This window comes from Narcine bancroftii, chromosome 3 (genome assembly GCF_036971445.1).
Source record: "Narcine bancroftii isolate sNarBan1 chromosome 3, sNarBan1.hap1, whole genome shotgun sequence".
In the NCBI taxonomy this organism is placed as follows: domain Eukaryota; kingdom Metazoa; phylum Chordata; class Chondrichthyes; order Torpediniformes; family Narcinidae; genus Narcine; species Narcine bancroftii.
The window spans coordinates 267,013,319-267,037,339 of NC_091471.1; the positions used below are offsets into that span (position 1 = coordinate 267,013,319).

Genomic DNA, 24,021 nt, shown 5'->3' on the forward strand with positions numbered 1-24,021 from the left:
TTTATGGTTCTATATAGGTTCACAAATGAATTTCAACTGCTGGAGTTTCTGTGGTGATGGCTTCGCCAGTTCAAGAGTAAGAGCAGTTCTTCAAAACAAGAGGGAAGAATACACTGACATGTATAGCATCTTTGAAAGGTAGTCAACCAATTCAAAGGAGAACAGTCACAAAGGATATTACAACAAGTAACTAAAGATTGGCCTAATAATGTTTTAAGTTGTATCAAAAGTATGTGGTTTAGAGAGAATTCTTTTAGCTCACAGATCTTGAGTGTCTGGCGGAGGTATTAAAAAAAGACATTTAAAAGCACAAAAACAATTCAGCTGCTCAGTCTTTTATCTGCTCATTTTATTGTTCCCTCCTGCTGTATAGAACAGTCATGATGAATGCCAATGTTCAATACAACTCCACTGTTATCCCATAATCAATTTCATAACAAATTAGGAAAACATCAATGATTTTCAACAAATAACTAATGCAAATATAAATAACAGTTCAGAAGATGCAGCAATTCGTATGCATCAACTTTCTAAGAAGTTTGCATTTAGAGCAATACATGACTGAGAATGGAATAATGGACTGAATTTTTGGGATAAAAGCTGCCATTTCTTATAGGTTAAAAAAAAAATTAGGAGGATATGTTTGAGGTTTTGCTCTTAACGTAAAGATTTATCATCCCAAACCACTTCACAGAAACTGGGCTTGCAGCTGAACATCTGCCCTGTTGAGCATTATCATCATGTGTTTTTAATGTGAACTTCTGTTTTGCACAATATTCTGGGTATGGTGGCCACAATTTGTAGCGGGGGGAAGCTATAAAAGTCAGCTGGATTTTCCACCTGATCTTGTATTCTCCAAATCTATTGAATTATCAATTCACTTGAGTCAAATTAAATCCTTGCAACACTTGCACTCCACCTGGATGCCATCTATGTATGCAACATATTTTTAAAACAAAGCTATTATTTAGCATAACTAATTTCAACAACTCCAAATCATAAATTTAGAAGAAAAATAATGGTAAAAGATTAAATCATATTTTTTGTGCGTTCAGGAAAAGATAAGACAGAAGTGCTGGGAAATGGAGCTCTCTCTCTCCCCCCCCTTTTTTCTGCAGTCGTTCAGATTAGGGCAAGCTTGATAGAACCTAAAGTTTCCCCTATTGCATACAGCAGCACACCTATAAGTGTGCACTTGAGTGCAAACAAGTTCAACTTGCATGCAAGGATCACTCACAAAAAAGCAAACTTCCTCTTTCCAAACCCAGGCAACTTCAGTAACCAGACTCTTTTCACTATACTTTCCAACTTCATTATTTTGGTCCTATATATTTTGTAAGAACTCTTCCTCCCTCAACCAATATTGGCTCATGCCAGCAAATTAGAAAACAGACTTCAATGATACCATTGTGGGACACCATGCAATTCAAAGCACTCCATTAAATTTCACATTGGCAATGCAAATTTACACAGCCCAATACGATGATGAGACTTTGATATTCCCAGAGACAATGTCCACAGAGTGTCTCCCCAGCCATTTTAAAACAGATTTACTAATTAGAAAGGGTACCAAATTATGGATATCCATGTGCTCACAATTCAATCATTTACTTCGGATCTTGAAAGCCATCACCTAAACAAATTATAGGATGAACCCCTTTAAATCAGGTGACGTTGGGACTTGGCCATTGCCGGACCACAGAAAAGACTGGAAAAAAAGAAATCGACCCCCTAATGGAACCCTTAAACATATTAAAGGTAGAACAAAGCTTAAAATAGGAAATAACTGTGGGGCGGCACGGTTAGTGCAACATCTTTACAGTGCCAGCGATCGGAATGTTAGTACAAACTCCTTATAGACAGCGCGGGACTCAAATCCCGATCCTGACTGCTGGCGCTGTAAAGGTTGAACCTGCCACTGTTAGTACAAACTCCTTACAGACAACGCAGAGCCTCAACCCTGGTCCCGACTGCGGCAGATTCAACTTTTACAGCACCAACAATCGGGACCGGAGTTCAAGTTCCGTGCTGCCTGAAAGGATTTTGTACTAACGGTGGTAGATTTAAAACGGGAGTTGCCAGATGACAGAGCGCCAAGTATTAGAGGTTCAACCTGTATAACCAAACTTTCATTCATTCAAGTCATGACTGATTTCATTCTGCAGGAAGTTCTTAATTTTGTAAACTGAATCAGAAGACAAGTGGCCGGTTTTGAGTAGTGCTTATGTGGATTGTATTTGGATTAAAATAGAAGAGAATTTTGTTGTACATCAAAGAGTAACAGTGCTGTTATTTATGGAACATCTTCCAACCCTTAACAAGTTTGCCTGATGCTGCATAATCAGAGAGTTTTGGCTCAGTGCTGTAGGTCAGATCCAGCCATGACAACATATGGGAGTTGCACTGGAAGAATCCATCCACTGCTTGAAGGTGCTCATTCAGGGTGATGCGGTTAGTGCTGCTTTTGCTTCAGGGTAATTCTTCGCACCATATTGTAAATGAAGCCAAAATTCTGCAAAGGAAGTGCAGTAAAAAATAAAATTCTTCCTCTCTATCCTGATGCTGTTGACTCTCTGGCTGATACCTCCAGAGTCGGTGTGGATTTATTCCCACATTCCTGCTCTTTGCTTTATTTAAAAAAAATATAAGGTGTATAGCAAGCTTCTAATTGTGTGGACAAATTTATCAATAATTAGTGATGCTTTTCCTTTCTCTGTTCATGCTGAACAGCTGCATACTCCCCCATTTATTTAGTACTTGCAAATGTTTCTTACCTGAACAACTAAATAGGCAAGCCCAAGGTATGCTGCTATACACAATGCCAACAGCAGATCAAAGATGGCAGGTTTAACCCTGTAAAGAGAACATGAAGAACGTCACCAGCTAAAGGGAGAAAAAGTTGAAATCAAGAGAATTCTTTCAGAAACATCAGTGTAACTTGTACAGAAATGAGGTGAAGCGTAAAATTCAGTAGACACTGCTATTGTAATAAAAACGCAGAGAAATGCTGGAGGAACTTAACAGGTCTCGCAGCGTCCATCGGAGATAAAGATATATTACTGATGTTTCAGGCCTGAACCCTTCAAGATTTCAGCAAAGAGCAGGAAGGTGTGAGAATAAAGACTGAAGAATGGGAGAGGGAGAAGTCCAGACTCAAGGTGTTGAGTATGGCAAGAAGGAGAGAATTGAATTTGGCTTTGTACAAGGAGAGAAGGGAAGAGAGAGGCGGGAAAGGTGAGAAATGTTAATGCCATCCGGTAGGAGGGTGCCCAGTTGGAAGATGAGGTGTTGTTCCTTCAGTTTGCAGATAGTCCTGGTGTGGCAGAGCATGAGACCATAACATGCCAGCAAGGGAATGGGGCGGGAAATTGAAATGGGTGGCCACTTGATCCATGCTTTTGAAGTGGACAGAAATCCTCGATTAAAGAAAAAAGATTGATTTGTGGTGCTTTTTCTCTTCCAAATGGTAGGTAGTCACAGAACAAGCATCACAATGCTTTGAAAGCTCCAAACAAATATGTATTTGTATGCATTGTTCAATTCAATGGATACACTACCTTAAAATACTTCACCATCTGTGATCTGGAACAAATCCAGGTAGGGAAAGGACAGAGGAAAAATAATCAGATACGAAGCAATACCTTAGGAAGGTGACCGGTTATCTTTAGAACTTTTAACATTCTGATGCTTTATATTTACAGAGGTCAGTAAGAAGTCAGATGGCATGTCTTGAAAATGCACAACATTTTGCCAAGGTTAAAAATGTGTGAAGAAGAAGCAGATATGAGCCATGGGTCAGTGACCACGTCAATGAACTAGTGAGGGGTTTGGAGGCTGAAAAAATACGCTGCTAGCAGGCTGTTGATGGCTCAAGGTGAGGAATCCACACAGGCTGCTGGTGCCTGCAGTCAAAGGACTCACATCAGGCAACGGACTGCTGGAGACTGACCAAGAGATACCAGGTATCAGAACCGGATGCGAATGGTGTGCCAAGGGTGCTGAACGCTCACTGATCATGTCGGTGGTTTGGATTGCCAATGGTTTGGACTAGAGTCAGTGTGGCTGTGGGGAACACTAGAGGGTGACTCTGGGGGGGGGGGGGGTTGAGGGGGACGGACTCTCTTTTGCTCCTCTTACTCTCAGTGTAAGAGGTGGCCAGCAATTTCTCCTGATGGGTGATTCTGTCTGTCTTATGCAGACTAAAGCAAATTTTGTGTAATATTACACATGCTAATATTACATGACAACAAAGGAATCTTGAAAATATTTAATCACTATTAATATCAACAAGAGTGAGACCCAAATGGAAGAGATTGGGTAATCCAATATTGACCTATAACTTTTTTGTTGGATAATATATGGAAACTTCTATGTTTTTTATCTGTACTAAAAATCATACCCCCGTTGCAACAAAGAAAATGTATTAATAATAATTTAAATTCTGCAGCTAGCTCTTTGCACCACACTTCATTAAAAAAAGATGTGCAAGGATGTTATTCTATTGATCCCAACTTGTACATCACCTCATCTGACCATTCCTTGAATGATCAGAGATTTTGCCATTGATGCCATGGTTTGAATGTCCAATCTGGTTTTGATAATACTGCAAAATACATACCACACAAAAGAAAATAGGTACTGGGAAAGTAATCTAATTTATATAGCTAAAACTGCAATAATCAATCAAGTACCATTAATCAAATCTGAAACACAATTGGTTAAATCATTGCATTATTCTAAAATGGGATACAGAATTTGTAAATCATTCTTTTGTGGATATAATCGAAGTTCTAACTGGACAGCTGATGGCATTCCTTCAGGATCCCCCCCCCACCCCCCCCCCCCCACCGAATTTGATGACATTTCCCGTCTTCTGTTAAGTAATGGAAACCTATTAAACTGCAGATAACATCACTGCTGAACCTGATGCAGGAAATCACTATGTCAACACAATTATTCCTCAGTCATAATTATTAGACCCAATTTCATGATGAGCTAATAATTTGGACAGACTTCTTCATCCCAGACACAAATCTGGTCCTTTCTACTAGTCAACCCAACCTGCAGGCATGGCAGTTTCTGAAATTTAGTGCATTCATGCACTGGATCAAAGAAATGGTCTCTCCTCTCGATTATTTCATACCTGTATGCATTCATAGTTTGCTTCAGCTGATCATAGAAGAGAAATTCTGGATCTCTGCAATCAACAGAAAAATGTTTATTCATCTATAAGAACTTTGAAAACATGGCTCTCTTTTAACAGTTAATACCTGGTTCCAAATATCTCAAAGCCTTCAGATCCATAAGGAATGATCCCAACCATGCAAACATATTCCTCTTGTTTCCGGTATTAAACGATTTGTAATGAAACAATTGAACTTGAAGTGGGAGAGTGATGAAAACAAATTCAATCCGCTGCTACAACTGCCCCAGTCAAAATAAACTACCTCCATTTATAGCAATTGGTTACTTCAACTATTTTAACCAAGACACTAATGAAACACAAAAGTGTGCAGATGCTGTGATTGTAGTTGAAAACAGAAATGCTGAAGGAACTCAAAAGGTCTTCCAGCGACCATAGGAGGTAAAGATAGATAACCAACATTTCAGTAATATATCTTTACCTCCTATGAACGCTGAGAGACCTGCTGTTCTTCCAGCATTTGTGTTTTTACCAACTCAAGAATGATTTTCTCATCTTTGAGTAGTGCCAAGAAATCTTTAACATCCATTGTGAAGAACAGTAGCATGCAAATACCTTACTGCACCAATTTTTTCCAAAAGAAGCAGAAGGATCCCCATTCAACTAGAAAAATCAAACCACCAGCAAAAAAAAATCCCAGAGGAAATAAATAAATATTTTTAAATAAAACTTTAAAATTGTAAAAGTAAGTATTCTTCAAAGCAACACCTAACCCCTTAGGAGCAGGCATTCAGCCAGGGAAGTGCCCGGTTGTGCCTCAATCACAGAGGCTGTTTGAATAAAGTTTCAACAAAGTTGTGTTTGAATAAAATGATGTTGCCCAGGATGAAGAGTCACCACTAGAGCGACTTCCCAAAGTGTCTCCCTATCCTTGCCTAGTAAAAGTCTTTATTTTTATTCATATTAATTAAATTAGTCAAGCTTTAAACTTGGGGGGGGGGGGTGGCGGGGGGGAAATTACGACAGCGGCACAGTTAGCGTAGCGGTTAACACAATGCTGTAACAGCGCCAGCAACCAGGTTTCGAATTTAAATTTTTAAGTTATGGAAATTACTTGATTAAATGAACTTTACATAATTAAAGACTACAAATTTCTTTACATTTTGACTGCCACTTGTATTTTAAATGATGTACTCTTAATGCAGGTGTATTAATTAGGCATTTTGAGTGAGCCTCAGTCAACTAGAAAATTCACATTTCTGGCATCCGCGATCCCCATAGGTGCTGGATAATGGGGATTTTATTGTATTCATTTTTTTTAGGATCTGGGCATTTCTGGCTAAGCTAGCATTTATTACCCATTCTTAAATGCCCTTGAGAATCTGGTGATGAGCCACTTTCTTAAAGTGCTGCAGTCCTTTTGGTTGTTGGGCAAGAAATTCCAGTGCTCAGATCCAGTAAATTAATGAGATGCACTTCCAAATACACAATGATTCAGAAGTACTAGCTCACATTTCACCATAATAGCAGGAGAATTTAAACTGTTAATTAAATGAATTTGAAATTAAAATTTTGCATGATTGTTAGTCACCAAGAAACTATTCTGATTAATTTGTTGTCAATTCCATGACCAGGGAGCAATACAGCACAATATGCCACTTGGTTCCAAGACGACAGGGATCATTAAAATGGATGTTCAAATTTCTTCCACAAATGAATAGAATTTAGACAAAAAAACTTGATCAGGCAGGTGAGACGACAATACTTCAACAAAGAATGGTCACTTTGCCCAACTTGGTGTAGCAACCTAGATTATCCATTTAGGTCATAAATTCAAGTATTCTGGGAGGAATTGATGACACCTGGTATTTGGCCTACTGATATGATAAATTTTATTAAAAATGATGGGATACCTTTTGTCTGCCTTCACATAATGTCGCTTGACATCTTTCAAGTATCGATTCATGTGATACTCCAATGTGGAGATGAGGGTGCTATCCTTATCGATGAGCTGCGCTGCCCTCGGTTGGGCTGTTAGCCAATCAAGTACTGATGATAGCTGGTCCTCCTGCAGTTGCTGAATTAGGGAAAAGAAACCCACAGTGAGTTGGAGCCACTCCTCTATTTCTTCAGCATTAGATTTGAAGTTGTGGTGCATGCTCAGATGGGAGAGGTGATTTACTGCCAGATAAGAGAGGTATTTGTGCCAGGTCAAGGCTTGCACAACATCAAAGTGAAGGTTACAGAAAGGAGGTAGCACTCTGCTTACCATTTGCTCTGTGAAGATTTGAAGGTTCTCTGGGGCACCCTAAACAGAACAGAAACAAAGTTAAGAAAGAAATGCCTTCCAAAAATTGACAACTCAAGACACTATTATAATTGAGTGTGCACTCTTCACTAATGAAGAATCAAAGATCACTTACTCCTCCAACTAGTGGCTTAATTACTTGAACAGTGGTCTACCTGGCCTACAAGTATAGCTGGGGCTGAAAAGCAGCGCAATTTCTTTGCATTCCAGAGGCATCAGTTGTTTCTGCATTTAATAGGAGCAAGAACAGAGAATCCGGTTCCTTCACCCGACTCCACCATTCAATGATAACTGTTTTTCTACCTACATCATTTTTCTACCCAATTCCCATCTCTCGATCCTTCTACCATCTATTTTATCCAACATCTACTTTCTCCATGGCCCCTAAAGGAAAAGAAAGATTCAATCAGATTTAGAACACTTCACGCTTCTTCATGTTCCCAATACATCCTGCTTCTCTTTTTAGAATCAGTCTTGCAGCATGAAAAATTGGCCCTGCTTGCCCACTCCAACCAAAGTGTCCCACCCACACATGTCCCACCTGCTTGCGTTTGGCCAATATCCCTCTAAACTTGTCCTATCCATGTATCTGGTTTCTTAAAGCTCTGAAATAGCACCCACTTCAATCACATCCTCTAGCAGCTTGTTCCATACACCCACCACCCTTTATGTCAAAGTTTCCTCATTCTCCTCTAAATCATCAATGTTTAATTTTTAAGCAGTAGGTCTGGTTGAATTTTGTCCCTTTTCCACTAAAAAAGCCCCGGCCATAATGGTTTTCTTTTTGGAGTTTTTAAGCAGTATTCTATTGAAAGGACTGGAAATTATTATTACAGAAGCACATTACCAATTTTATATCATTCTTCTTCTTCTCAGTGCGTTGACACAGTCAATTGAAGGAATTGTGACACAAGAAAGATGAGATTGCTAAAGATAGTTTCATAATGAAATTTGTAAGGAAACCCAGAGTAGCTGCAAAACATTCCTGAGACCTCTCTTCCATGCATGTGAACACATTTCTTAGTGCTCAATTCAAGTAGGCCGACAATGCTGTAAAATTCTAGGTACTAGAATGCAATTTTCTCCATCACTGTAGAACATGAAATTCTTCCCATCATATTACCTTTTATTTAATGAAAGAGTATATTACAAAATTGGAAATTAAATCATCCCAACCAAGGCGCACAGGGTGGTAGTGTCATTTCATTTAAAGATTTACATCCATCTGCCCTTAATTGCACAAGCAACAAACTAACAATGTTAAGAAATTAAAACACTCATACCTTCTCCGTTAAGTTGTAAATTACCCGCGCCAGTGCCTCAGCAATTACTTTGGTATTGCGATACAACTTCCGAATGTCAATCTGGGACCTAAATTTGACAGAACATGGAGAAAACATGGAGAAAACATGCCATTTACTGCCAGACACAAGGCTAGCATTTTGTGCACACATGCTGAATTCTAACCCTCCCTCACCCTTTACCCCATTTGTTTACTACTAAATGTTTTTTTTTGTTTCCATCAAAATCTTAAAAGCTCCTCACACTCCGGGATTTCACAGGCTTCTCTCTGTGTTATGAGACTAGACAACAAATATTCAGTTACTATAGTTAAAAAAAGCAACAAAAGAAAAAGTGGTGTCACAATAGTACAGAAAGTCCTTTTTATGGTGTCAGAGCAGTCCACGATTAGTGTAATAAGGAGGTTCAAGAAGTGGATAGCCATTGGAAAGAATCTAGATGTTCTGGTCTTCAGCCCAAAGGTAGCTGTGGGGAAGAGGGTGATGGGGTCCTTTATGATGCTGGCTGCCTTCTTGAGGCAAAGACTCACATGGGATGGGAGATTGAAGCTATGTTTTCTAATTCTACAACTATCTGTGTTCCTGGGCACCTTCATTACTAGTTGCAACCAGTCTTTCCACAGGGCACCTGTAGAAATTGGATGGAGTATTCAATGTCATTGTAAATTTCCTTAGACTTCTTAGATATTTTTGGCTTTGGTTGCCTTGATGTGCTGGCTCCAGTCATGAGTGAACAGGGGATGCTCATGTCTAGCGCTAACACAGCGAGCAGGGGACTGAGCACTCAACCTTGGGATGCCCCTGTGTTGACAGTCCACGAGGAGGAGATGATGCTGTCAGTCCGCACTGACTGAGGGCTGCCAGTGATTAAATTAGGTTCTACTTGCAGTCCTAGATACCAGAGTTTGCAGGTACAATAGTGTTGTTGGCAAGCTACAGTCTGAACTGTCTGAAACAGGTGTCCAGGTGATCTAATATAGAGTAGAGCGTCAGCAAGATGGCAACTGCCATTGATGTTGCAAAGGTAGTAAAATTAAAGTAGGTCCAGGTCCTTCCTGAGACAGGAGTCGATCTGCTCAACCATCTTCATCAAAATAGATGCAAATGCCACTAGCCAATAGTCATCCTCTCTTAACCAGTGAGAACAGATCTCTAATCTGTCCTAATGAATGAAGTGCTCCATTTTAGGCAACAGGCTGGTGAATTACCTCTGTGCCCAGATTCCATGATGTACATGACTGTAGCCGATGTCTACATCTATCTAATCAGGCTGAAGGCTAGAGATCTTTAATGAACCGATCTCAGAAAACAAATCATGGGTGATTAGATCAATTAAAAATTCTCAATCGATGACCCAACTAAGGTTTAACAAGCAACCTTGCAGCAATCTCGACATCAGCATTAGAACCCAAAATCTACTCTTTTCAACAATTTGTGAGCTTACGTAGTTGACACTTGCCACAGTTAGTGTAGCGGTTAGTGCAAGACTATTACAGCGCCAGCAACCTGGGTTAAAATCCGCTTCTGTCTGTAAGGAGTTTGAATGTCAGCATGGGTTTCCTCTCTTGCCTCGCACCCTTCAAAATATGCAGGGGTTGAAGGTTAATTTGGGGTATTTGGACAGTACAGGGTCATGATGCGGAAGAGCTTGTTACCATGCTGTATGTCTATATTAAAAATAATAATTTTTTGATTTGATATTTCCAGGACCCACAGTAGTTTATGCTCCCCCATTCATTTGCTGGTTCGAATTTTATGGGATTTGATATATAAAGAGCTATTTATTGTAATATTGGTTTCTTTGGCTTGGCTTCGCGGACAAAGATTTATGGAGGGGGTAAAAAGTCCACGTCAGCTGCAGGCTCGTTTGTGGCTGACAAGTCCGATGCGGGACAGGCAGACACGATTGCAGCGGTTGCAGGGGTAAATTGGTTGGTTGGAGTTGGGTGTTGGGTTTTTCCTCCTTTGCCTTTTGTCAGTGAGGTGGGCTCTGCGGTCTTCTTCAAAGGAGGTTGCTGCCCGCCAAACTGTGAGGCGCCAAGATGCACGGTTTGAGGCGTTATCAGCCCACTGGCGGTGGTCAATGTGGCAGGCACCAAGAGATTTCTTTAGGCAGTCCTTGTACCTTTTCTTTGGTGCACCTCTGTCACGGTGGCCAGTGGAGAGCTCGCCATATAACACGATCTTGGGAAGGCGATGGTCCTCCATTCTGGAGACGTGACCCATCCAGCGCAGCTGGATCTTCAGCAGCGTGGACTCGATGCTGTCGACCTCTGCCATCTCGAGTACTTCGACGTTAGGGATGTAAGCGCTCCAATGGATGTTGAGGATGGAGCGGAGACAACGCTGGTGGAAGCGTTCTAGGAGCCGTAGGTGGTGCCGGTAGAGGACCCATGATTCGGAGCCGAACAGGAGTGTGGGTATGACAACGGCTCTGTATACGCTTATCTTTGTGAGGTTTTTCAGTTGGTTGTTTTTCCAGACTCTTTTGTGTAGTCTTCCAAAGGCGCTATTTGCCTTGGCGAGTCTGTTGTCTATCTCATTGTCGATCCTTGCATCTGATGAAATGGTGCAGCCGAGATAGGTAAACTGGTTGACCGTTTTGAGTTTTGTGTGCCCGATGGAGATGTGGTGGGGCTGGTAGTCATGGTGGGGAGCTGGCTGATGGAGGACACAAGTAGCAAATCACAACCAGAAATATCAAGACCTTTAATTGGCTTGGGGCAAAATTTAAGGGATGCTCTTGTAAAATTTTCCAGAAATTTGAAGATATCAAATAAATACAAGTTGTTTTTACGAGATGGAAGTGCAAAAATGTAACAAGGCTTTGTGGTGAACAATCCTTGGACTTTTGTTGCACAACTGGTTACTTTAAAAAAAAATCATATAATCAACCCTAAAACATGCTCATAAAATACATCATGCAAAAATCACCGAAGCAGCAGTTATGAGCCTGCTCTCACCTCATGTCCATAATACTTGTTCGCAAGCTGTTTCTATGGCTTTCTAAGCGGGAGACTGTGAATGCTGGGAATCGGCGAATCCCAAATCGCTCATGCTCCCAGGCCAACATGTCCTCCGCTAAGTTGATTTTTTTGTGGATCATAGAGAATTTGACTTCTGGAAACCTGTTGGAGGTTACCTGCATTTTAAAATTTAAAATAGTTCAGACTTTCAAAAAATATCTGAAATACAGGACAAATTAATTTTAACTATGGAATCTCTTTCTGCTGTCAACATTCCGTCCTAGAAAAGCTCAGCTAGGCAGTGATTAGCTCTATAACAGCAGTCAACTCCCACGCACATGATGGTCAACCAAGGATATAACACCTGCATATTTTCTAGTGGTTGGCGGCGGGAGGGGGGGGGGGGGGGTTAAAATTTTAAATAGTGGTGACCAACATCTAGAACATTAATGTTGGAGTGCTGTGATTGAAGATCAACTAAATCGGTACAGGCCACACAACAGCCTTCTGTCTTAAGAATTTAAATGCTTGTTGATTTTTCCCCTTTAATTATTGGCATTTATTGATGCTTCATCTGGAAGGTCGGTTTGAATTCCTAAACGATCAGAAGGTCATCTGACATGGTCCCTTTTACTTTGTAGAATACAATTTGGATGAGTTCTTTGTGGAGGCGCTTTTCTATTCAAGATACCCTGAAATGAGTTGCCTTTCAATTTAATTCTCCATCCTCCTCCCACTCCGATCCATCCGTCACTGAACCATTCCAATAAAAGTCTAACACAAGTATGAGGAGCAGCAGGTCACCTTCTGTCTGGAAGCATAGCAGTCATTGAGACTCAATTTAAAATTGAACATTATCTGGTAACTGCCTTCACTGTTACCAGAGCTGATCAATTCTACTATGAAGTTAACCCCTCTGAAATATTAATTCAAGTTTCACCTCTCCAAAGATTTTACCTGATCTGCTGGACATTTTCTTTTCTTAGATTTGATCCTCTGAAACATCTCTGAACTATAATTTCACCACTTTTACATAGCCTTTTCTTTACATTCTTTAATTTATCATATAGAGGGCATCATAAACAGCACATCGTCAGAACTCTTGCAGCTGATCGGAGTTATCCCCCTTTGACCCATCGATCCATCTCTGTCACTTAAAATGGACTTGTTTATTACTTTTCCCAATTCCAACAAAGTGTTCTAAATCTGCAATGTAACCTCTGCTGCAATTTCCATAGATATTGCTTGAGCCATTAAATGCTTCCAGCATTTTCACTGTTTATTTTATTGAAGTAATTATTGCAGGGTTAAAGGAAAACTATTGAGAAAAGTAAGTGTTAACTTTTCATGTTATAAATGAATCTCTGGCAGAAGCTCAAGTTCTATGGGAAACCTGACAATGAGGTGTCAATGCACTTACTGTTTCTAGCTCCTTCAAGAATGCATATTGAGGGGTAGCTTCTTTGGGTGGCTTTGAAACATGAAGATAGAGACTATCATCACCGCCACCTAACGTGTCAAGACACAAAACAAACGCAACATTATCCTGAAGGAGGCTCGAATCTGGAAGACATGGAGTTCAACCATAAGTTTACAGCCAAGTACACACAATGGTGAACTCGTGTACTTTCTCACAGACACACCTTACCTGTGTGATCCAGGTTATCCTCCAGCCAACGTTTTGTGCCCTGGTAATTGAACTTTCCTCCTCCCGATACAAAGAACATTATATTATACCTGAAAAATTATTGCAAATATAAAAAACCCAGAGCAAATGTTATTATAATTTGCATTAAAAAAAATTCCTTGATTCAGTACATCTGCTATTTCTTACAGTTTCATATGGCACGAGTCCATTGATTTATACAATCCCATTATTTTGAATGTGGGAGATGCTAGGCAATGCTAATGGAAAATCTTTGGCAATTTTGTTAAATATTACATTTCTGTCTTCTGACACAATAAATAGTATCTGATCTGATTTCTTACATGTTCATCAACTCCAACCGGAATCGCCCACCAACCACCTGAACAAAGGGTGAATTACAGTATCTAATCAATGTACCAACCAGCACATCTCAACTGGGTGGGAGGCCAATAATGTATTCGGAGGACATGTGCGGTCACAGAGAACACGTGCAAACTCCAGAGGGAACAGTGGAGGCCAAGATCAAATCCAGATTGCTGGAGCAGTTAGGTAGCGGCACGACGTGCTTAATCACCAAAGAAGGGGAAATTTATCCCTCGGAAAATTTAGAAAGGGATGACTTCAGGTCATCCGTACACACCAAACGTACCCACCCACACACGAGATTGGGGGCAAGAGAAATTATAGAAGTCATCCACTCGATACCCCATGAGTAAGAACAGCAGACATGTCTTGAAACACAACTGTACTTCCAGGTACAGTACAAATCAGAAAATCTCTCATCTTCAAATTTCCATTTGGTGACAAAATAGTACGATCCAAAAGCAGATATGAAACAGTTTTTAAATTTATTTTTTTCTGTGGATACTTTCACTATCAGCGATTTTGCACTCACCCAGCATGTGTTCTTTTGTAAGTATAAAGTCTGGAAAATAGTCGAGCCAGTTCCAATAAAGCTGCCACACCACTACCATTGCAATCAGCACCATAAGATAACCACTGGCAAGGGCAACATAGAGAATAGAGCAAAAGATTAATTTATTCTGTTTTTTTTTCTTTGGCTTGGCTTCGCGGACGAAGATTTATGGAGGGGGTAACATTGTATTAAAACACAAAGAGCAGGAACAATAACCACCAACTTCGTCTACCTGATTACCTGACTTGGCCAGTCTAATCATCTAATTTACACGCCTTAGATTGGAAAATGAGTTGATCAAGCTGAAACAGTGAAAGTGAAATTCAGCACATCTAATTGAGCTTTTTTGGGCATTTTTACTTTTGAGATTCAGTATGGGTAACAGGCCCTTCTAGCCCATGTGCCTCCGCTGCCAAATACTCCCACGTGATCAATTTACCGACTAACCCTATAGTTCTTTGGAATGTGGGAGTAAACCGGAGCTCCCAATGGAAACGTAAGCGAACATGGGGAGAATGTTAAAACTCCTTACGGACAGTGCCGAATTCAAACCCAGATCACTGGCACAGTAATAGCATTCACTGCATTGCATTAATTGCTATTAAAGCTCTTTTCGGTTTGAACAGATGAATTAAATGATCATCAACATATCCTGCATTTTGCAGATTCCTCCTATGATCTCCTCCCTTAGAATTCTGTGTTCATCAATATGGCTCTACCAATTCCCAACAGTTAGAAAGTGCGGGTAGATATTCAGACCCCCTGCTTATTTTTCATTCCTAATTTACACCTGACAATCTTTAGTATAGTAGGCAAGGGGAACGTGTCACTAATTCTCCATTCTTATTCCCACTCTGACTTGTTTTAATTAAAACCCACTGCAAGCTTCAGGTACAACTTTTTATTTGCTGAGCAGGCCATGGAACTCAACGCCAGACGATCAGACATTTCAGTTTGGATCAGAACTGGTTAGCTTAGATGAAAGGTCATCAACCTGTACCTTTATCTCTATTTTAAATTAATTAGCAAATCAAAAAGCATCTCAGGAGAGTTTCCACACGCGTTTTTATTTTAGATTTCCAGTATGTGTAGTGTTTATTTTAATCTTCATTCCAGTATTGCATTTTTTTCTCTTCGCTTTTCATCTGCCTTCTATTAAAACCTTCAGACAGATCAGCGTTTGTGGTGGTGACTGACGTAGCTACATTTCTTGGCTATCTCAGTCACCACCACCACGTGGACCAGTCTTTCAGTCTCCATCCTCTCAGAAATTTCTTCGTTTGCTCCACCCCTTCTCTCTCTGAACTTGAAATGGCTGATTTCCAACTTTTCCCACAACTGATGAAAACATATCAAAACTATATATATTAATTGTTTCTTTCTTATTTTCTGTCTTTAAATGTTGTCTACTCTATTGTGAATTTACTACACTTTCAAAGTTTTAGCATGTGTATTTCTTTGCTTTTCAGTTTTAGAAAAAATGTTTTGATGTGATTTACATTTAGACAGTACAGCTTAGAGACAACAAAAGCCCACCCTTTTAATGTTTGAACATCTTGACCGATTAAGCAATATATTTATTGTGAAAGGAAACATTTAAAGCAGCTTGGATCAGGTATGCTGCTTGTTACTACAGACTGATAGCTTGTGTGCTTTTCTTTTTTATTTTCCACATGATCTGCAAGGTTATTATCCCTTTTGTGTCAGTTTAGTCACAACTGTCTTGAAGTGTTCACACACAAGGCCTAGATTAATAGTCAACATTGTTATTTCAGCATTGGAGAAAACAAAATTGAGTGAAAATATTATCACATTCACCTAATTTTTTAACAAGGATACCAGATCTGGAGCAGAAACTAAACCTAATCCTGACCTTATATAAGTAATATTACTGTGCCTTGCCAGAGTTCAAATCTTAAACTATATGATATGACTCAATACAATAAAATTTAGTTCCATTACCTGCCAAGCAGTTGTGTTTTACTCTATCCCAGGGGTGTCAAACAAATTCACAGAGGGCCAAAATTAAAAACTTGGACTAAGTCGTGGGCCAAACTAAATATTTATTGAAAATTTTCAACAACATCTGCATGTTTTCTCTTCTTTCAACATATGTAATGTTAAACTTTTTCTTATTAAAATAAATGTTTAATAATAGTTTTGGTTAAACTTGTGAGAGATAATAGATTATAGGAAGTAAAGTCAGTATGAATAAAATAATAGATTATAGGAAGTTAGTATGAATAAAATAAAGAATAATAGACTAGACTAGAGGAAGTTAAGTAAGTGCTGAATAGGGATGAATTCCGATAAGAGTGTGAGGAAGGGTTACGCAAGTACAATAGAAGAAAGGTCTTATAGTGATAGAAAGAATTAGCAAGTTCTGCATATAGAATTAGTAAGTCCTGGGGGTTGTCTCGCGCGAAATCTGTGAAGGTACTTCTGTTTCTTACAAATGGGGACTCGTCCAGGATCGCACTCCCTCCACTGAAGAGTGCCCGACGACGGGGGTAGGTGCACCCCGGCTGATTCAGCTGGACTCCTGGACGAAGGGTGACTGGTCAGTGGACGAAGTGAGTGATATCCAAGAGGAAGCATTGAGAACAAAAGACGGGAGGACGTTAAGGAAGCGCGCTAGGAATAGCTACTGAATCCCGGTAAGAGGAATTTATTTACCTGCTAGTATGGAAGGAGTAAGTAGCAAGTGAAACAGTCCTGGAGAAGGACGGGAAGATCAGATACCTAAACATAGTCCATTAGGATTAATGTTATCTGATTGGGGTGCGGGGAGAACCCGTGGGAAAGATAAACAGACCATGGTCAGGTATTGCTATCAGGAAAGGTTTAAGAATCCGATAAGAGGGAGTTCGGTATATTAGCCAAAGTTCGGATCCGACAAGGACTGGATGTGTCAGGCATTGAATATCTGGCTCCACCAAAATCAAGGAGGTAATACCGAGAGCAGAGAATATGCAGCCTGTTGGCTCAGTGGATCGTTTGATCAAATGATTTTGAGCGAAAAGGATTGTAAGAACAAGAAGGATGAGGAACCTTTTGCCCCTGAAATACAAGGATGGGATGTGTTACATTCCCTTCCTCCACCTTATGCTCCCCCTGTGCTGGCTCCTATCTTCCCCCTCTCACCTACACTTTACCCTTTTTCACCTTCCCCTCTTCCTCCACAATTAGAGAAAGAAAAAGTAGGGGTGGTATGATGACCTGCTCACAGAGTACAAGATTACCGTCTCACTTGACACGAGGGAGGAGACTTTGATTATGAGAGCATCATAGAGGAGGGGATAAGCCAGAAATTAACTGGATGAGACCTTTACGAGAGGTTCCCTTGGGAGGAGATGTGGGGGGGTCTCGGGTTCGTAAATGTGCCTCTGACCAGTACGGAGGTGCGCAATTTTAAGAAGGAAATTACCTCTCTGATAGAAGACCCTCAGGAATGTGCAGAACAATTAGATCAATTTTTGGGACCATATATATATATACCTGGGATGAATTAATGTCTATCTTTAAGACTCTGTTTACTTTGGATGAGCATGGAATGATTCGCCAGGCAGGCATTAGAGTCTGGGATAAGGAACACCAAGGGGTACCAGAGGCGATACCTGGAGAAGCTAAATTTCCCCTGGCGAACCCAAATTGGGATAAGACTACTAATAATGGTCGCACACAAATGGATGAGTACAGGGTTAATCTAATAAAAGGAATGAAGGAGTCTGTTCCAAAAGGACAGAACTTTAAGAAGGCATTTGAGGTTCCCCAAGGTCCCGAAGAGACCCCCTCTGCATTTCTGAATAGATTGCGTGTGGCCATACAGCAATATGGGGGGGTTGGATATAGGATCCCCAGCAGATGAACAGTTGGTATTGACGGGCTTTGTTACTAATTCAGCCCCAGATATCAGGAAGAAATTACAAAAGAGAATTGGTATGAACAGGAATAACACAGCTTTTACAGATCGCACAAAGGGCATATGTCCAGAGGTCTGAAGATAAACAGAAAGGAAAGGCTAAGATTTGGATGCAGGCAGTCAAGGAAGTTGTGGAGGGACAGCAGGGAAATGTTAGGAGCTGTGTGCCAGCTCCTGGACATTGGGAGGAGCACCAGGGGTGGGGAAGTAGAGACCAGAGCAGAGGCAGGGGTAGAGGAGAATTCCGGGGACGACGACCATCCTCGGGACCCCGTGGAGACCCTGGTAGAAATTGGGAAACAGGAGCATTAGTTTGCTATTATTGTAAAAATGAGGGACACTTTCAGAGGGAATGCCCAATGCGAGCCAGGGAGACGCGATCTTATGCATTGATGGAGGCAGATTATGAATGGGGGGGGGGGGGGGGTCACGGTTCTCAGTCAATACACACCGTGGGGCTACACGGAGAACCATTGGTAAATTTAAGCATAGGACCCCATGGTGACGAGATGACTTTTCTAGTAGATTCTGGGACAGCCCAGTCTAGTATTTTACAACGGCCCGAGGGTGTTAAAACAGAAGGGACAGTGCTGGTTTCGGGAGTGGGAGGAAGAGATTTTACGGTCCCTATACTAAAGAATGTAAGGATACAAATGGGAGAAAAGATAATAACACAGGATATTTTACTAGTTCCCCAAGCTGGAGTTTGCTTGTTGAGACGGGATTTACAGGACCAATTGGTTATCGGTACCAGACCACAGGGATCAGGTATCAGGGTTCAATTTTATGTACTAATAGAGGAGGATCGGGAACTAATAAATCCTAGGGTATGGGCAAAAAGAGGCAATAGAGGAGGATTAGATGTTCCTCCCCTGCAAGTTACTTTAAAAGACCCTGACCAAGTAATTAGACGAAAACAGTACCCAATTCCTATGGCTGGCCGAAAGGGGCTGCAGCCAGTAATTGACCAATTGGTGAAAGATGGTATACTTGAACCTTGTATGTCACCTTTTAATACCCCAATTTTACCTGTCCAAAAACCAGATGGTGCCTATCGATTAGTGCAGGATTTGGGGGAGTTAAACAAAATCATTCTCACCCGTTATCCGGTCGTACCTAACCCCTATACGATAATGGGTAAAATCGATCCCCATAGTAAGTGGTTTAGTGTAATTGACCTCAAAGATGCCTTCTGGACCTGTCCGTTGGCAATGGACAGTAGGGACGTGTTTGCATTTGAGTGGGAGAATCCTTTTACAGGATGGAAAAATCAATACCGGTGGACAGTCCTTCCCCAGGGTTTTACAGAATCCCCAAATTTGTTTGGCCAAGTTTTAGAACAGGTACTAGATGAGGCCCCTCAGAGAGAGAATTGTCAATTAATACAATATGTTGATGATTTATTAATCACGGGAAAAACGTATGATGTGGTTAAACAATACACTGTTGAGTTTCTGAATTTTCTAGGGAATAAGGGTCTTAGAGTGAGCGAGTCAAAGTTACAATTTGTTCAATCTGAAGTTAAATACTTAGGTCATCTGGTTAGTCAAGGGATTAGGAAGATATGTCCAGAGAGAACACACGGTATTCTGCAGATCCCGCCTCCAAAGAGTGCTCGATAACTTAGAAAATTCCTTAGTTTAGTGGGATACTGTAGAATTTGGATTGAGAACTATTCTAGCCTGGTCAAATTTCTTTATGATAAACTTGAGACTCTAGGGGGTGAAACTGTTGTCTGGACGGAGGAGGAGATTAAAGATTTTACCTTGGTGAAACAGCGTCTTATTAGTGCCCCAGTTTTGGCTTTACCCGACCTAAATAAGCCATTTGATCTGTATACCAATGCGAAAGACAGTGTGGCCATGGGAGTATTAACGCAAGAGAGGGCAGGCTTTAGACAACCAGTTGCCTTTCTGTCAAAAATTTTAGATCCTGTTTGTCGTGGTTGGCCAGAATGTGTGCAAGCAATTGCAGCCACTGCTATTTTAGTCGAAGAAGGACGAAAGATTACGTTTGGTGCCCCGATGTTAGTTCATACCCCTCACACAGTGCGCACCATTCTCTTACAACGTGCCGGAAGGTGGCTTACTGATTCTAGAATTTTAAAGTATGAAGCAATTCTCATGGATAGGGATGATTTGACACTGATTATGAACAAAGAACAGAATCCAGCCACCTTCTTGGTTTCTCCATATTCTGATACTGTCCCCAATGATTTAGAGCATGTATGTTTAGAAGTGATCAATTTATAGACAAAAATTAGAGATGATTTAAGTGATGAACCTTTACGGGAGGGTGAAAGATGGTTTATTGATGGATCTTCCCGCTGCATTGACGGCATTCGGTATAGCGGGTATAGTGTAGTGGATGGGAATGAAGGAGTTGTGATTGAAGCCGGTCGTCTTCCCGGTCATTGGTCGGCACAATCCTGTGAATTATATGCCCTCTGTAGAGCTCTCCAGGGTTTAGAGGGAAAGGTGGGCACAATCTACACCGACTCAAAATATGCTTTTGGTGTAGTGCACACCTTTGGAAAGATTTGGAAAGAGCGGGGAATGATAACTGGGAAAGGACAAAAGTTGATCCATGAAAACTTAATTGTTCAATCCTTAGATGCTCTTATGTTACCTGAGGAGATAGCTGTAGTTCATGTGCGGGGCCATCAAATTATTGACAGTCCTGAAGCACAGGGGAACAGACGGGCAGATGAAGCTGATAAACAGGCTGCACTCACAGAAAAAATAGACATGCAGCTGTTACTCTCCACCCCACATGGGGTTCAAAATACTCCCATCTTTTCACGGGAAGAGGAGGTTTATATGAAAGACCAGGGAATGCGTCAAACTGCCGATGGGTTGTGGTGGATGGCTCGAGCGAAATCTGTGAAGGTACTTCTGTTTCTCACAAACTCTTTCCAGAAGAAGCATTAACAAATGAGAAATAAAATATTCAATCAATAATATTTCTCTATAGCCTTTAAGCTCCTTTTAAATGTATTTTTTTTCACAAGCCAACAAGTCAAAAAAATAACAACTTGCTTCAATGACAAACAGGTTTGTCTTTTAAAATGATGCCTCCCACCTGTCTTGAAAGGCCATTTTCTGTCTTTTGTTTGGCCATTTTCCGTAAGGGGTTTATTACATGTGAGTTGGGCGACAGGTCACAGATGCCAATGAAAGTAAAGAGAGGAGGTGGGGGCGATTAGCGGGCTGAGGGGCCGGCGCCAATGCATTTGCAAAGCATTCTGGGATTTGTAGTATTAGCTGTGCATGCGCTATACTGGCGCAGAGGGCCAGCTCTAATACATATTTGATATGATCTTGCGGGCCAAATAGAATTATATCACGGGCCAAATTTGGCCCGCGGGCCTGAGTTTGACATGTGTGCTCTAGAGGCTCAAAGATTAGAAGAGTAAAATCTTCAGCGTTGGCTTTCTTCTCAAGATAGAAGTTCGCATACAATTAGTAATACATTTCATTGAACTAATTTTGTCAGCTAAAAGCCTTACACAAGAGTGGCATGTTTGGTGTAGCAGTTAGCACAACACCAGCAATCATTGTGTCTGTATGGGTTTTCCCCAGGAGCTCTGGTTTCCTCCCACCATTCCAAATGTACAGGAGTATAGGTTAATTGGGTGTATGGCAGCATGGACTTGTGGGCCAAAATGGCCTGTTATTGTGCTGCATGTCTAAATTTTTTTTAAAATGCAAGAAATTTAACAAAGCAGCAATGTGATGTGATATCCAGGGTTGTACTTACAGGAGCCACTCCAAAGGAGTCATAGTGTGCTACAATTACAATTGTGGGAAGATCTTCTCCACCCAGGCCAGTCAATCTACCCTAAATGAATAACAAAAAGTACAGATTATCAGGATATGCACATCTTACATTTTAATAAAAAGAATCAAAGATAACAAAAAAACCTAAAAACTACAAAAAAATGCTAAATTTACTGAAGCAACTGCATTTCTGTGAGCACAAATGTTGTCAACAGCCAAGAAACAAAGTTCTACTTCCTCCCAGAAAATGTAGAACTGCAATCAATATGTAGGAATGCAAGTGAGATGCAAATGCCCAGAACATCTTTTAAGTCGGAAACTAACAAGCAAGCTGAATCAAATAAGATGAGGCAATTCAATCTTTTGGTTTTAAATTCATTCAGAATTATTTTGTACTCCATGGTGGTTAGTTTTTGAATTCTCAATGTACAAATAACCTTACTTTCTCTCCTCCAGTTGATCAACATCTAGCTCTTCCAAACAGGTTTTCACCACATTTCCTAATCCTGTATTTTCTCAGGATTTTTCATGTAATTAAATACAAGCTGGCCATTGCTGCAACAAAATTCACTCAGTATTCGATTTCATTCTGCAAGAGGCATCATGGTTAACATAGCAGTTAGCACGACGCTATTCCAGTGCCAGTGACAAGAATTGAAATCCGGCAGTGTCTCCAAGGAGTTTGTACTTTCTCCCCACGCCTCTGTGGGTTTTCCCCGGGTACTCGGATTTCCTTCCACCCTCCAAAACATATGGGGTTGTAAGTTAATTGGGTGCAATTGGGCAGCACCAGTTTAAATGGCCAGAATTGACTTCTACCATGCTGTAAATAACATTAAAAAATTTAAATAAAAGAGAGGCAATTGAAGTCTGAAATTTTTATTCTTTTACTGCACAATCATCTCTCTAATCTTTACATTGGATTGCAGGATAGGGAAACATTGCAGGGAATGATCTGGATTCTAATCGAAAATGGAAAATCATTTTAATATCCATCTAGTCAATGCCCTTTCATCAGAACTTTGCTATTTGTTATAGTCACTGGTCTCACATGCTAACTGATTTGCCGCAGATGTGGCATGATACATAAATAAATAAATAAAAACAAATAATGTTAGAAGTTAAGATTTCTACCATCTTCAGTATTTTGTTTGTGGGTCATTAGATTTTTTTGGGTGGGCAAGACTATGAAGCAATATGGAAAAAGTACAATTAATATGAAGTTGAGGTAACCGATAACTTGATCTAGATGGCTTCTTAATGGTTATGAGGGAATAGCTTGACCAGAGCTAGATGCTACACATTCACTGGAGAATATTTTAAACACACAGAATTTCAGCAATTAAAAACTGAAAGAATAGAACTGAAAACTGCTGGACCAGATTTCACAGCCTTTATTTCAAAAATCTGGTTCTTTATGAAATATTTGGTGATGGTATCATATGGCCTGGCCTGTGAAAATCACCACCTATCATTCAGGAGTCACGAGTAATTCAGGAGAGGAGTAATTTTAACTTACCTCAAGGCTGGTTATTGACCAGTCACTAATGGCTTTGCTCTGAGCTCCACTCGTGACCATCTGGAAGCCATTGGCTGTGGCTGTATGCAACAGGACTGAGGGAGGAACACACTGCGTCTTATTCACTGTATCATAATACTGGTAGATTCAAGAAATACAATATGCACATTACAGTAAAACTCCAATAATCCACTTTCTGACTATTCAGAAATCCTAATGATTCAGCAGCTGTTTCCATGAAACGCACCAGGGGCCAAGTTCCTGCATTCCCCCGAAACTCACAACCTTCACTGCAAAGTTCGTCACATTGTGCAGAGTGCATTGGATATTGCTCAGAATAACATCCAACAGCCTGGAATCTCAAGCATACCATTTTACCCTTTTGATATTAATACACGATGGATATAAAATTTCTCAAGTACTTCAAACTATGCCATCACTAGTCCCCCCAGATCAGACACGAGTCAAGCTTGAGAATACTGTGTTATGAAGTGGATACGTTATGGCAATTTTGCAAGC

At 40.5% G+C, this 24,021-nt stretch overlaps 1 protein-coding gene across 2 annotated transcripts in view; it reads right to left on the bottom strand.

The window, feature by feature from the left end:
* Nucleotides 1–334: 334 nt before the first annotated feature.
* Nucleotides 335–24,021, bottom strand: part of ncln (nicalin) — a 31,264-nt gene continuing 7,577 nt past the window's right edge. The window contains exons 3-14 of one of the 2 annotated variants that reach the window (XM_069928061.1): nucleotides 23,503–23,597; nucleotides 21,964–22,044; nucleotides 14,262–14,365; nucleotides 13,367–13,455; nucleotides 13,139–13,227; nucleotides 11,716–11,894; nucleotides 8,735–8,822; nucleotides 7,413–7,451; nucleotides 7,057–7,220; nucleotides 5,144–5,197; nucleotides 2,775–2,853; nucleotides 335–2,512 (exon numbers count right to left, since the gene is read on the bottom strand). In XM_069928061.1, coding sequence (XP_069784162.1) covers nucleotides 2,453–2,512; nucleotides 2,775–2,853; nucleotides 5,144–5,197; nucleotides 7,057–7,220; nucleotides 7,413–7,451; nucleotides 8,735–8,822; nucleotides 11,716–11,894; nucleotides 13,139–13,227; nucleotides 13,367–13,455; nucleotides 14,262–14,365; nucleotides 21,964–22,044; nucleotides 23,503–23,597 — 1,121 coding nt within the window. In that variant the 3' untranslated portion in view covers nucleotides 335–2,452. Of the gene's footprint in view, nucleotides 2,513–2,774; nucleotides 2,854–5,143; nucleotides 5,198–7,056; nucleotides 7,221–7,412; nucleotides 7,452–8,734; nucleotides 8,823–11,715; nucleotides 11,895–13,138; nucleotides 13,282–13,366; nucleotides 13,456–14,261; nucleotides 14,366–21,963; nucleotides 22,045–23,502; nucleotides 23,598–24,021 lie in introns of both variants that reach the window. The other variant, XM_069928060.1, reaches the window with a different exon arrangement.